This window comes from Porites lutea, chromosome 5 (assembly GCF_958299795.1).
Source record: "Porites lutea chromosome 5, jaPorLute2.1, whole genome shotgun sequence".
Lineage (NCBI taxonomy): Eukaryota > Metazoa > Cnidaria > Anthozoa > Scleractinia > Poritidae > Porites > Porites lutea.
This window is the reverse complement of record NC_133205.1, coordinates 40,370,658-40,385,995: the sequence shown is the minus strand read 5'-3', so window position 1 is coordinate 40,385,995 and position 15,338 is coordinate 40,370,658. Positions and strand designations below refer to the sequence as shown.

At 37.5% G+C, this 15,338-nt stretch overlaps 1 protein-coding gene across 1 annotated transcript; it reads right to left on the bottom strand.

Moving 5' to 3' along the window:
* Positions 1–1,449: 1,449 nt before the first annotated feature.
* On the bottom strand, positions 1,450–12,235 carry LOC140937603 (glycine receptor subunit alpha-1-like). Its single transcript, XM_073387150.1, has 6 exons — positions 12,127–12,235; positions 10,215–10,435; positions 9,648–9,730; positions 9,084–9,215; positions 7,989–8,335; positions 1,450–1,863 (listed from the first exon to the last, which is right to left on the bottom strand). Exons 1-6 carry the CDS (start codon positions 12,127–12,129, stop codon positions 1,612–1,614), a joined length of 1,038 nt encoding a protein of 345 aa, XP_073243251.1. The 5' UTR covers positions 12,130–12,235; the 3' UTR covers positions 1,450–1,611.
* Between the last annotated feature and the right edge of the window lie 3,103 nt (positions 12,236–15,338).

Sequence of the window (15,338 nt, the reverse complement as noted above, 5' to 3'; positions counted from 1 at the left end):
GCTTTCTTTTCCCTCTCGCTGAAAAGATTAATCGCTCGAACCTTCTTCAGACATTGCTGACGTCAAGGCCCTATTTAGAATGTAATTTGCCCTTGAGGAAGGGAGTCTGTGCCATGTCTAATATTCAGTCATCAGTCATTTGAAATATGCCATCGTCAATGAAGGCTTTTAAAGATCGGAGACCCTTATCTCGCATTTCAATGTTAACTGCAAGATCCTGCATGTCAAAAGCTATTACCTCAGTAACGTTTATCTAGTCTGTGGATATGTATCAGACCTGCTCTGCTTCAGACCTCTTAATTCAATGGGACTCTCAAGATTGCACCAAGACTGGAGGTGTATGGTTGGCCAAATTGTTGCAGAATTCATAAATTCCACAATCAATGGACATTAATGATTTCATTCTTATTCACGAGTATATTCGTTCACATTGAAAGTTTTCAAAATTCAAGTTTTGCAGTGAATAATTAAAAGCTACGTTATCCACACTGGCAATATATAGGCAGACACTCTGACCTGATTTTGAAATGTTCTTTTATTAAAACGGTCGTTGAGTCCCATTCACGTTCGCACTCTTCCAGTAGATCGACTGCTACCGAAAAAACCTCTTCCTATTGCAAAGGAGACGTTTGCTCCCTCCCCCCGGAGGGGGGGGGGGGGAGGTGCTTCCCTATAATAGTGACGAGGGTGCTCGTCGTACCTTTTAGGGGTTTAAATTTGTGGATTAGTACCGCTTAGGATGCTAAAAGCTAAAATGACTGCTGCCAGAGTTGTCTCGGTAACATTTTAGGGGCTGATACGCTTTATTAGAATAAAGATTTATGAGAAGAAAGTGTTCGAAAGTTATCTTTTTTATTACTATTAAAATTTGAAGTGCCAGACATATAATTTGTTGTTGTTGAATTAGTACCTCTTAGGGGTGGAAATGGATTTGGGACAGGCCGATAAAACAAGGTTCTGGTACCTTTTAGGGTTTTTTTTCATGATTATGTCGGGAAAATATTCTCCATTACTAAATTGATTTGATTGATTCTCACAGCAATACCGAAGTTAAGAAAACACAACTGCTTCCTAACAGACTATTTTTATTGATGATCACGTACTGGGGTTGCCGAAGGAAGAGCTCAGTCTTAGTTTCTTCTTCCATTGTCAATAGTATTTTTATTTATTTTTATTTTATTTTATTAGCTTTGCCCTGAAGAATACAGAGAAAAAAAAAACATTGAAGATATGCAACACTACTAAAAAGAACGTAACAATACACTAATAATAACTAAAAAAAATTGGGACAGGAACACCGCAACAGCTAAAGCCAATTACTGCGGACCCAAAAAATAAAAGGATATAAAAGTAGCAATTTACATTACGTGCAGCAGCTAATTTCTTGGTCTAAAAACCTGGCTGTGTTACATTTCAAGCATAGTGCCTTCAGCCCGTGCCTGAGAAACGGTGATCTCGTTTTATAATCGCGAGTAGGTGTTACCTAATCCATAAGCAGATCTAAACAATTAACTATCATTTTAAGTTTTATTATTCTAAGTACTAAAAAGCTGAAAGTGAGTTGAGACTCTTTAAACGCTGATTGTTTAGCATCCCCCGCAAGATATATTTTTAGGCAGTAAAATACAGATAATACAACCAGTAAAACCCATTAAAAATAATAAAGACAACAGCAAAAGCTATCTTGGCAACATCATCTAATGAACCGCATTTAAAAATGTTCTTGAGATCAGCTAGTTTCATCTCAGACGTGCGACATGCAAAGATGGGATGTCGTACTCTCTCCCCGGCGAAATCCTTCTGCAGTGATCTTGAAGAAACGTTGGCGTTGTTATCCGTAGGTTTCATGATTTCCGTTAAGTTCTGAAATGATGAACGAGCTTCAGTTATTGTTCACTTAGAGAAATAGACTGAAAGATTTATTCCAAGTGTTTATTCCCATTTCACCCTCAGACGTACACGCAAATTCATACCCCCACCGTGGTACAAGGGGTGGGGGGGTTGGCGGTGGATGGAACCCCTTCCCGGAGTTTTTGATATGTTGCAGTATTTTGAAACGATTTTACCTTAGTGGAAAGCCTGTGATCTTCTTAACAAAATGAGATATATTTTAGGGGTGGTGGCGCTGCTGTAGGCCTGTGATGTCACCAACAATGGTCGCCATCTTCACCGCCATCTTGGATTTTACCAAGAATTAGAAATCAGGTTCAAACTGCAAAAAATGGTAATTTTTTGTGCTTTACATGAAGAATAACACATAATTAAGCACTTTGCATGATTTTAGCCACAAGATTTACTTTTATTCTTGAAAGAAGTTGAAAAAACATGTAGTTTCACCCAAAATTGGCTTGACCACCGGCTACTTATGACGTCATATCTCGTAACCATAGCAACTGACCATCACTAAACTTGTCTCAAAATGTGCGCGAGGGATGAACGAACAGCTACTGAAAACGTCAGGTACTGATGTCTTATCTTGTAGGAAAAAACTCAGAAAAACCTTCTGAAAGGTGAAGGGGGGGTCGTCATGCACCCCCCTGTACGTCCGAGGGTTAATTCACCACACTTATTCAAGCGAAGAAAAACAAATAGCTCAATTAGATGTCAGTAAATTAAGATGAATCTGGTTTTAAGGATGGTACCCATGGTCCTCAAAATTTTTTTACTGCGCATATGGTCAGAGCATCATGGCAAGATTTCAGTAACTAACATTTACAAAGGTTGATGCTTCCAATTAAAAATCAGTTTTGAACCGCTTTTTACCGGGACTCAGAAAAAGAACAGATGAAATTCATAAAGCTTACAAAGCTTTTTTTTTATGGAAACTAGTCCACACCCTCAATTTTCTTCGTATTATTAAATATTCTTTGTAGGGACTATTATATGTTCATGAACGATGAGGAAAACACCCCCTTTGAATTGGAAGGCACCTTATTAATGGTGGCCCAAAAGAGCCAGAGAGTTTAGAGCAGCCCTTCCACTTACTATTTAAATACTGCTAATAGAATCAGCAACACTTTGCAGTCAAGCATGTGACAAGTTAACATATTTGAATGCACCAATTATTTTGCATCCGAATACTTCTAACTGCTTTAAGGTAAAATAGGACATGAGTCCCACGGGTTGTGAAGTCGCTATGGAAATCATTATTTTCTAAAAACTGCCTTAGCACTTAAGAATAAAAATTAGCGAAAAGAATTGAACACAACGTTTTGTTGTCGCCATGACATGATTATAAAGTGACAAGACAAAAAAAATAAAATCTGACGTAATATATCTTAGTTTTTATCTTGTCACTTGATAATGATGTCATGGAAACATCGAAACGTTGTGTAAAAACTCTTTTCACTGATTTTTATTCTAAGTTGGTAAAATTTGATTTATTCCTAAACTGCATAAAAGCGGTAGAATTTATCCAGAAAAGTATAAATACTGACAAAAAGACCCATTCGGCTAACTCAATGTTGTACCCAATTCAAATCTCCCGGGGGTTAAGATTCTTTGTGTATTGTATTTGCTTTATAATGTAACATTCACATTTAAATGATATGGAAATTCCTGAAACAAGACGTTTTATACTCAAATGGTTTGAATTGGGTACAACATTTTAAAAAGGTCAAATGAACCAAAAAATTAAAATATTTTCTTTTGTCGTTTTACCTTCACCAAACACTAAAAAGAAACATCCTAGGTGAGATTTGGGTAAAGATTTTTCTTCCCAAGCCTTTATGGAAAGATAAAAGATCAAAATCCGAGCATTTCCGAAGACTTCACGAAAACGTTTTTTAAATGGCCACGTGATAGACTGGAGACTACGTGACGTCAATGTTGGTCTTTCAGGGCGGAAAAACGTTCTGCGCAAGCTTTGTCTCGTTCTGTGAGAGTTCTGACTGAGACTGAATGAAATACACGAGGTGCGAACGTTTGCTCCTTGTAAAGGCATTGTTTTTGTTTTTGTTGTTGTTGTTTCGTCACTTGAAAATTACCTTGGATTCAGAACAACCAATGTTAGAGTAAAAACAGATCATTCCGTCAGTCTGAGGAGGAATAAATTGATTGATTGATTGATTGAATAAAACGTTTTGAACATTTCCAAAGAGGTTTGTATTTTTCTGATAATTGTGCATTCGATTTGTGAATTGATTTTGTGTCCAGTGCTTCGCCTTCTTTCGCCAGACTGAATTAAAACCCGCTTGTATTCTGTTATAAATACGGTTACGGTTAGTTTCTTTACATGCCCAGATTCATTTACCTTTGCAGAACCAGCTTTATCCTTGTCTTATGTCAAAGAACAGTAATGCTAACGCTTGCGAGTGAACGAACTTGAGCGCTTAAAACTTCCTCGGAACTATAGAAGGCTAGCAAGCTTATTCGAGAAGAACAGACTACTTCGATCACTTTTCTGTTGCTCAAGTAATAATAGTCATTTTCTTTTTTTCTTTTTCATTTTTAATTAGAATACGCAGTTTTGTTTTCTTTCTGTACGCAAATTTTCCTTTTCACTCGCTGTGAAGTAGCCGAGAACGACAACTGCCGGCAGTGGCTTCAAAATAATTGATTCTTTGCCCGTAAACAATTGCTGGAGCTGGATTTGACTGAAGCGAGGAAAACAAACCCTTATGTGCTGTTTTCTGTACTTTCTAATGATTCAGTGTCCTGAGTTTAATTTGCTTGAATGAAGACCCTCCCTTGAATCATGGCTTGGGTGCGAAGCTTGCAACCGATCCTTTGCTTTTAAGATCTTTAGGTAGGTTATTTCGCACAGAAAACTCACTTCTTCATTGTCAGCAGGTATAAGAGCCCTAAGCCTTATGTTTTTTGAGTAGAAATTCGTTGTTTTGCAACCTTATTGAAGCTTTTTTTAGTTCACTTAAGCTGAATTTTATGCATGATGGAATTGTTCTTTGCTTGTCGCCTCTCTTTGCGAGCTTAAAGTGGCGTCTATGGTCCTTAAAGTGACCTCAGTCGGTAATTAAATCATATACGTATCTGGAGAGAAGGTTTTGCAATAATGTAACTTCAACTTTGTTTGAAGGAGATCTTACTTCGTTTCTGAGAACGGTGTTATGCATGTTCAACTTGACAACACAAAGCAAACTTTATCTGCGCTAAACGATCAAGTTTAAAAAAACTGTAGTTGCTTTGAAACCGATTTTGGGGAAGATTTTAGTAGATAAAGATTAACTCTTTTTCTGCCCACAAACCAACGCCAAAACTTCTACATTGAGGATTTTGTTTATATTTTAGTGTTCTGCGAAGCACAAGTGTCCGATCGAGCGTGGGTTTTAAAATATCAGCTCGAGTGTGACAAAGTTAAATGACTTCAAACACATTGTGGGCAAGCGTGAATTTCTTTGGGCAAATCACTATACAAAGCTATTTTGTTTTTGTGTCCACAGTGGAGCTCCGGACCTTATATATCCAGAAACTTCCTTATATGAACACATTTTGTGAATACATCTTGAAAAAAATCGGACCTATACGCACGCAGATTTCCAGTACAGAACAAGGAAATTAATGGCGTTGTTAAAGTCCCTTTCAATATGATGTATTCTTCGAGAAAATTAAATAATAAGAAGGTTATAACCACAGCTTGCAACTTTTGAAGACAAATTGCCTGTTCTCTCCAGGTTTATGGCCGCACAAACCACTTCTGCGCCAAGTCGACTCGAAAAACTCTGTTTTGAATTTCCCGCTTTTTTAAACCTGACCAACATTGACGTCACAAGCTGTTGTTTCCGACAAATTTTTCGACCGCTCTACGAAGATAAGGGCCAAAAAACAGCAATTTTTAATTGCGAATATCTCGGACATACTCTCTTCAATTGAGCTGAAACTTCGTAGTATGTTTATTTGGTTCATATTAAACCAATTTCATTAGAATTGTACTGAAATAAAAAAGGTCGAATTTTTGGTTCATTTGACCTTTAAGGTGGCTCGATACAGTTTTTCAGGGCCAATACCTCCCAAGTTTGAGCATAAGCTACGTCGCCATAAACAAAGTTTTGGAAAAATTGCCATCACAGTTGTATTAGGTAAAGATGAAAATATGTTATGATCAGGGTTGCAACGGCATCGGAGTTGTCATAGCAACGAAATGACGCTATTACCTATTTTACTTGCAGCAGTGTACCTCGGCACTGAGAACTGTTCTTCCAAGATCGTTTACGGGAGCTTTTTCCTCCAATAGCAGCCTCGATGTTCGTGAAGTTTAAGCGAAATCTGTAAGAGCGTTATCGAGATATTTTGGGATGATGTTTTTATGATTAGAAACACAGTAAAAAATGGACAATATTGTTGTTTCGCCATTATCTGTAGAAAATGAAGCGCTTTTGACATGCAATTTCACCTGATAGTAGTTTCAATCTTTTTAAAAACGTGTGTGAAGGATCATGGAGATAGCTCCAGCCGATTGCTAGAAAGAAGGGTTTTATTAGTATGTATCGAAGCGCTCTTGTTAGCGGTTTTGTAAACATTTTGGTCTTCTTTAAAAAATTAGCGAATAATTTTTAAACCGCTCGATAGATTTTTTTTAAAATTTAAGATTCTTGAGATTAACCTTTCTTTTATATGACCTTTTAGTTTCAAGATTCTTCATACATTGTAAGGCAGTAAAGTAAGGGCTACAACTCGTTACTTTTTTATCGGAAGTTTCGTTACTACAAGTGAAAGCCTCTCATTATTCAAGGCATTGTCTCCAAGTTTCATTTTCACGTGAACAACAGTGACTAACAATGCATTCGACATATGCAAAAATGCTAGCTATTGTTATGCGCGAAAATATGAAACTTGGAGACAATACCCTGAATAATGAGAGACTCACATTTGTAAACACAAAATTTCTGCCAAAATATTGGCGAATTGTAGCCCTTATTTTACTGCCTTACAATATCTCAATAATCTTGAAACTAAAGGTTCATATAAAAGGAAGGTAAATCTCAAGAATCTTGTTTTTTTAAAAAAATCTATCGAGTGGTTTAAAAATTATTCGCTAATTTGTTAAAGTAGAACAAAATGTTCAAAAACCGCTAACAAAAGTGCCTCGATACATACTAATCAAATCCTTCTTTCTAGCAATCGGCTGGAGCTATCTCCACGGTCTTTCACACACTTTTTTTTAAAAAGATTGAAACTACTATCAGGTGAAATTGCATGTCAAAAGCGCTTCATTTTCTACAGAAAACAGCCGAACATCAAGATTATCCAATTTTTACCGTATTTCTAACCACAAAATCTTGATGCCAAAATATCTCGATAACGCTCTTACAGATTTCGCTTAAACTTCAAGAACATCGAGGCGGCTATTGGAGGAAAAAGCTCCCGTGAATAATTTTGGAAGAACAGTTCTCAGTGCCGAGAAATACTTCTGTAAGTAAAATAGGTAATAGCGTCATTTCGTTGCTATAACAACTCCGATGTCATTGCAACCCTGATCATAAAAGATTTTCATCTTTATCTAATACAACTGTGGGGGCAATTTTTCCAAAACTTTGTTTATGGCGACGTAGTTTATGCTCAAACTTGGGAGGTATTGGTCTTGAAAAACTGTATCGAACCACCTTAAGTTAGCCGAATAGGTTTTTCTAAGTACGGTGGTAAGTCTCCAAATGTTTTGGCGGCAGCTTATCTTGATCGATGGGTTCGATGAGTTCGATGGGTTACGTGATTGTTACTCTAGCTACAAATCTGATACTCGCGTCTTTTTTCTAAAGCAGTAGAAAAAGCGAAACAAGCGACGGTGGAGACAATTCTCAATCGTTACGGACTGACTCGGTTTTACTTCCGCTTAACAATCACTGAGAAAAGTGTAAAACTCAACGCCGTAGAATAACTATTGACAAGTGGAAACAAAAAGATTTACGATACTCGGATATTTTACTAGCCAATTTTGTAACAAAATTTATATTTTTGGTTGACAGTATAAGTAGACTTCTCAATCACATTTTTCTTTCCACGGAGTGTACAAGTGCATCCATACTAATTCTTACCACTCGATGTTCTTTAGACTCTTTGTGTCCTCTTTCTATGCTGTTTACAATTGCATATTCTGCAAATGCACAGAACACAAAAATATAGCAAAAAATTAGGTACCAGTCCACTGCTTTCACATACGATACCACAGGCAAAGATCCCTGACCAACACCGATTAACAGTGTTGTAATTGTGAGAATAGTCATTATGCTTAGTGCAACACGAGCTGGAACTGACTTCCGATCAATGAAGAATGAAAGCCAAGACATACACGCGATGAGAATGGCTGGAATGTAAACCCTTGTCAAGTAATGGCCAATGCGTCGAGTGAACTCGAATCTAAGGCCAAGAGCAGAGTAATTACCTGGGAAAAGAGAAAGAAACGTTTAAAAATATGCAAGCATTTGATGAGAAACACTGGCAAATTAAAACGCAAGGAGCTTTGATGACAACGTGTGATAGGGAGCTATAAGGAGAAGCCTCAGTTTACAAAGAGCATGTCGACTCTCTTGTATGTAAAATTCAGAATAAAATCTCTCGCTTTTATTCTTTATTTAAGGAAAATGCCAACCGATAATCTCAATAGACTCAGAGTAGTCAATCGATAAAAATTGGTATCGATTTATCAATCGATAAATCGATAAAAATCGGTAAATCCTTCGACTCGAGTGGATGTCTGAAATTCAGACAAGGGAATCTTTACTAAAGTTGTATTTCTTGTGATACTTGCCTGCGAGAACTGAATGCAATTAAAAAGCCGAACCGTTTTTGTTATTATGTACAAAACGAAGAGTTTTAGAGAGAAAGTTGTGTGTGCAATAGTTTCCACATTTCTCATTTTCGTGTTTGCTGATCAGTTGTTACTCGTGGATGCTAACTTATGCCAAAAATCAACAATGGCAGACTTCCGTCATGTACCGTTAAAATCATGAAAAATCCATAATATCGATTTGCAATTGACAGAGCAATTTAGTTTATCTAGTTTCACCGATTTCCATTTTCAATCGTTAAAAATCACTTGATTGCTATCGATTTTTATCGATACCGATTTTTGTCGATTGACTACGGGAATAGATCAGGTGGCTGTCTCAAGACCCCATCCCCTAGAGTACCAGTTACGTAGCTGCTGACGTCCTGATGAGTGCTGACTGGTTTAAGTGTAAATTGAGCAATCTCGGCACTTCCTGATAAAGTTTTATTTTTCTCCTTCCACTCGTAAACAATATCATCAGTGGTAAGAGAGTCTGCAAGGTAGAAGAGTCGAGAGAAAACAATTAATGTTAAGACTCAAAAGACAAGAAACATTTTTCAAAAAACAAAAGAGATAATAAATGCTTATTCCGTACTAATGGAGTGTATTAGAATGAAGCCTAGTACATAATATAGTTGGAGACCATTCCCAAATTAATAACGGGGTCTAAAATAGAATGATTGAAATAATCCCCTTATAGTTATTATTTTAAATATATAATAAACTCCAGGTACGAGAGCAGCATAAACTGTTGCCAAGAAAAAAGAATAATAACCTTTTTCATTCAAACATTTAATTCAGAAAGTACGGTATTCATAAAATAAAAATTTAGGTCATTTTAGCCAGGTATAAAAACTAACAAATTAGCCTCACCTGGAATCAACGCTTTTATTTCATTAATACGTATACTTTTTTCGAAACTTACAACTTGAGAATTTCAATTCACACACTTGTCGATCCATGGGGAACTTGCGAAAGTCCATTGTACAGAGACACGTCAGAGTGATTCTAAATATTATAAATAACATAAGCCAAAAGTCATGACGATCCAACAAAAATTTTACAACAAATTTTACACGGTTTTAAGATCATGAGATCAGTTTTAATGGGAGGCGATGACTTTCGTTAAGACTAGAAAAATAAATTATTCTTGAGTCACACCGTTAACACATAATAAGATTAACCAGTCAAAATTCGATGCAAAACTTTGTTAAAGTAACTGTCGACAGGCGCGTCAGGGTCATGTCTTCCGGTTTTTGGTTTGCTGGCCTTGTGGGACAAGTAATTGTAACACCCCCTCTCCGATTAGAACATGGTTTGTTACTATTTTGCATGGAGGTTACAGTAAATGAACAAGAAAATTGTTGAATTTAGCTAGTCACAAAGTTGAATTGAATTGTCCCCTTCATTTTGAAAGCCGCAGTTACGCCCATAATTAAGTATGCTGGTGATACATAATACTCGGCATCAAGAAAAACTGTTTTATTTTTACCTTGTGCTGATAAATACACTACCATCGGCTTGAATTACCATCACTTTGTTTAAGGTAGTCAGTTTGTGCAGCTCTCCCTTTTTGGTGTTTAGAAAGAATGTGTCAGGCTGCCACAGTCTGTCAGCGGCGTCGCCAGGTAACGTTATCTGCCTCTCAGGCAAATTATGAGATAGCCTGTCATCACGCCAGTACTGACGAAAGAACAGTTCCAAAGTAAAAGTCTGCCAACGAAACATTGACAATCTCAGTTCACTTCCCAGTGAAAACGAGAAAATCTACTTGAAGGCGACGCTTGTACATCGAGGAAACATGTCTCACAGCAAATTAAAAAAGGACTAATTTCAAAAATAACAAACACAGATTAATTCGAACTAACAAATCGACGCCAGTTTTTTATCGTCTGTCCTCTTATTGCTAATAAAATGACGTCATAACTTTGACAATGCTATGATGTCATTTTATCATCAATAAGATGAGAGACGATAAGAAAATGGCGTCAATTTGTTTTTTTACAATAACAAAAGTCAAAAATGCCAGTAAAAATGAAGAAAACAGAAGAAAACTTATGACTTTTTTAGACTAGCGCATCGTTATTGTCAATAACTTTTCTCGCTTGGTGATTGGCTACTAATGACAAGTAACGGAGTTTCATTGACTAAAAGTTGGGTCGCGCATATATTAGAAATTAAATTGTTTTGCAAACCTCAAACAAAATGAGAACAGCGATCGATGTTTATTGTCTTGATTTAGGGCTGTATCAGTAAAGTCGTAAACTAGCCCAAGGTTAAATATTTTTCCAAGGGAAGATTTTGGAGCCGTTAAAGTAACCGAACAAGTCGAAGCAATGTACGGTTAAGCTGTCTGTAGATCAAACTAGCCTGGCAGTTGTGAAGAGTCGCTAACCGATATTAATAATCGTGTACGGCCGGGTTTTTACTTCACTTCTTGTCTTGTTTGTCGTCCTGAACGCCATTCAGCTATAATAGCTGTGTACAATCAAACCGAAAGGTGGCTTTTATAGGCATGAAGTTTTCAATTCCACTTAAAAGGTACTTGCAATTTGGACAAAAAGTTTGTTTTGCTTTGGAAAAAAGGATTAGAAAAACACTCAGTACTTGTCAAAAGAAAACTACCGTTATTAATGTGCTTATTTTTAATAAACTAGATTAAGCAAAAGAACTAAACTAAGCAAAAAACACCGAAGCTCGACATGATGTGAGTGTTACGCGCGCTGTGATTGGTCGTTGCCCTTGATCTATTAGAGTACAGATACATGAATGGCGTCACGGAAAGCTTGTTTTCTTTCTTTTGTACAACATATGGAGCGCGGTTTTGAAAATGCTTGTGAGATTTTTTCGGATTAAAGCAAGTAAAAACCTCGAAGAAAGTTAAGTAGGAGCTTTTTACAAAGAAGAAAAATGGAGAAACAGAGACAAAACTAGCTCTTGACTACTTGAGAATGCCTAAGAAACTACAAGAAATCTTCCCAACAGTTGCCATCGTGTGTTATCGCTACGAGAGACTCGCTGATTTGCAAAATGTTTTCGCCATTATTCTGCTTTGAGCAACAAACGACGTTGAAAACTTTTCAAAGAAACTGTATACAAGAAAGATAAAGAAAAAAAGGAGGAGCAGAGACGAAAAGTAGCGTTTCCTCGGGACTTTAAAAATGCCTAAACTAGCGCAAATCTTCAAACAGTCAAGCGGAATTTGTCAAGCGGTACGAGGCAGGTATGTGTCACACACTCGCTCGTGTGCCAGTTCTTTGTTTTTATCACATTTTGACGTCATCTGTGATCACTTACTGAACACCGCACGGCAACATAGAATGTATTTGTTAAATTGATAGTAAAAAGTAGCCGATCGACTTGTGAGATATAATTCAGTTATTGTAAAATAAATAATTGCAAACCATATCAACTTCTTGAAAGCCTCCTAAGTAAACTATTTGCACGACAGCTTGGACTGTTATTTGCGGCCCTGTCAAAAACAAGGTAAAACTCAGATCAAAGGAGATCTTGTGAAACGTCAGAATGGAAATGTCTGCAGATCCTGCTGAAATCTGTAACTTCTCATGTTTTAGTAATGTCATTCCTTATTGTCTTCTATACCTCTTGCATTTGGCCGAATAAACCTGTTTCTTTCATCCTTTGCTACTCTCGTAATGACAGCTGAAATATCGTCCATGAGTTGAGTTGAGTTATCCCTATAATTAAAAGTAGTAAATATTAAATAGGACTTTAAAACATCATAAATTAAGAACATTGACTTTGTTCTTCCGATGAAGAGTGCTACTAAGTACATTTTATAAAATTTGGTCTTCACCTCTCGCAGACAAACTTTCTGCATGGAAATAAAACAACATAGTTCTCGACGCTATTACTTTGCATCCCCACCTTTCTTTCGAATTTGCTCGCTTCTTCTTTTCTTGATCGGAAAACGAGCCAGAGATGGACTTGTATTTCGGAGGGCCGAGTTCAAGTCCTGCTCCGTTACCGCTAGCTGGATTGGTTCTCGGTAGTCCCGAGTTCAAATCTTCGGCTACGCTTGTAAAATTCGCCTCCCACCAGTTGAGACTCTTAACCTTGTTAAGTTCCATTTGAATTATTGCTTCATCACCCCCGGAAAACCTCACAGAGGGAGACAATAATTGAGTATTTGGTAATTGACTTGATTGATCGCACCATATTGCCTCAGTCAAGAGGGTCTGAATGGGGGGGTCCACTTGTCGGTTGTCGGTTAAAATTTAGTTACTTTGTCAGTAGTCGGTTAAAAATTTCGATCTTGGTCGGTTGTCAGTTAATCTCAGTTAATAAGTAAAAATGCTTGTTAATTATTAATATTTGTTATGTGTTTCAATCAGTTTCAAGACTTTGATCCCTATAAAACATGTAAAACTTGTAAAAATGTATCATTTGATTGAACTTAAACTTCATTATGCAACATGATAGTGTATTTCACCAAAGCGTTTATTGCAAATGCGAACTTGGGTGCCCTGTTGATCACAGGGCACCATAAAAAGTAATGAAGAGAGGTTAATTGGACACAGAGGGAAACGCCCAGTCTAACCTTTTGGATACGTAAATTATTTTTGGTGAAAAACTGCAAGGGGTGACAGGTTGCACATCTATACCGGCGTGAATGACCTTTAATATGTTGGCTCTAACAAGCATGTTCTTTGCCATGGTTTTCCTTTCTTTCAGGAAATAAGGGGTGGTTCTTTAAAAAATAGCAAAGTAGCGGTTGGTTTTGTAAGAGATTCCACTTTTCCATTAAAGCTTCTTTTACGACCAGAAGTGAGTTACAGTGTACTGCGCAAGCGCGACCAGTAAATTTCGTCGTCGTGGTGTCGTTGACGACGCCAAACAAAGTACAATCACGTCGTCCTGCAATCCACAAGCTTCAGCAGGTATAATGCACCTATCAATGTAATGCCGGCGAGGAGGGAGGCAGAGCGTAGGGTGGAGATTTGACTTTTTTCAAAAATTTGCAATCAAATTCCCTGCCCACGGGCAAATCATTCCAGTCAAATGCAACCAAATTTCCCCACCCTAGGCTGCACATTGCTGTCAATCCCCTAGGCAGAACCCAAGAAAGGCACAATAAAAATATCTCCAAATAAAACTCTGTAATCTTCTATAAACGTTGCTGCATCACCAAAGATACATGTTCCTGTGACAGCTGCAATTAGACGTTTTAACTGTAATCCGTGTTACACTGCGTAGAATACATAAATCTTTAGGAGAAAGTCCACTTTTGTAAGTTTAAATATACCGTTCTTAGTAAAGGGTACAAAAAAAGTCAGTTTCGTAAGTTTACACTGATTGTAGCGAATGAGCCATACACTAATCAATTGTACTTGCAAAAATCGACTTGGTTTCTCTTTACTTTCGTTTACTTTGATTCCACAGTATTTTAAGAGGTTCAATTGATCAGAAACGCACTAAAACAAACGAAATTTGAAGACAAAACAGTGAAATTCACTCAGCCTTCGCTTGTTCTCATTGGCCTCCATGACTTCCTGATCTTTTCAAACCGTACGGCGCATGCGTGAAGCGTGGAAGTGGGAAACAGATTGGGAAACAGATGTTCCGTCGCAGTCTTTTTCGCCCAAGTCGGCAGTCAAATATCTCCACGTCGGGCGAAGAAAGATTCAAATATCCCCTCCCCTGGGAGAACAAGATTAGTCAAATGCCCTACCCCAGGGCCAACAAAGACAAGCAAATCCCCACCCCATACCCTGCCTCCCCGACCCCCCCCCCCCCCGCCGGCTTTACATTGATAGGTGCATAAATCCACTGTTTTAAGCGATTTTTGAAGTCCTTTGTTTTTTCTTATCCTAGTAAATCTAGGTATCGTTGCTTTTTTCTCGTAACAAGCGATGTTGATTGAAAATTCGACTAAAAGTGTACTGTGAAAGGTTTGAACCCAGGGCCGAGTTGTCCAAAGCTGGATTAAGATAACCCAGGGTTTGTGCGAGATTTGAATTAAGATTTGAAAGCTTAAAAAGCAATTCAGTTTTAATTCTTTTTGTCCACAATTTGATGATTGGACGGCTCTGAAAATAAGAGAGAAAATTATCCGAGAAAATACTTTTGAACGCAAGAAAAAGAAACCAGGGTTAAATTTAACACCACGTTAAGCGCTAACCGGCCTTCGAACAACTGGGCCCTGAGTCATTTCAAAAGTAGGTTGAGTTTGATCGTCCGGGTGACCGTAGTCCTGAATAGGACTGTTGTTGTTGACAGTGACTGATGTTTCGACGACCTGTGCGGTAGTCATCTTCAGAGTCAAAGTGAGTTGTATTACGTCAGTTGATATTATTATACTCTAGTTATTGATCTGATTGGTCAATTACGTCGCGACGTTAATGGTCGTCTGTCAGTTAAGCCGTGATGTTATTAGCTATGAAGACTAAAAGTATACTTTAATGAATTGTTTTTACTTCGAAGAATGACAACAGCTGTGGAGGCCGAGCGAGCGAACTCGTAAGTGAGAAATTTATTTGTACGTATTTAGGTAAGGCAAATCATATATCTTTAATATAGAGGAAATAAACTTTATACAGAAAACAGCTATCACATCAGAATGTCTCTTTTTCCAAATGTAAACTCTGACAGACAC

Excerpts from the sequence above, each read along its gene's own strand:
- LOC140937603 (XM_073387150.1), bottom strand. Across the intron at positions 9,731-10,214 it reads AGTGTATTTATCAGCACAAG|AATCACTCTGACGTGTCTCT; the intron begins GTAAAAATAAAA and ends TATAATATTTAG. Across the intron at positions 1,864-7,988 it reads AGTCTAAAGAACATCGAGTG|AACTTAACGGAAATCATGAA; the intron begins GTAAGAATTAGT and ends TCATCATTTCAG.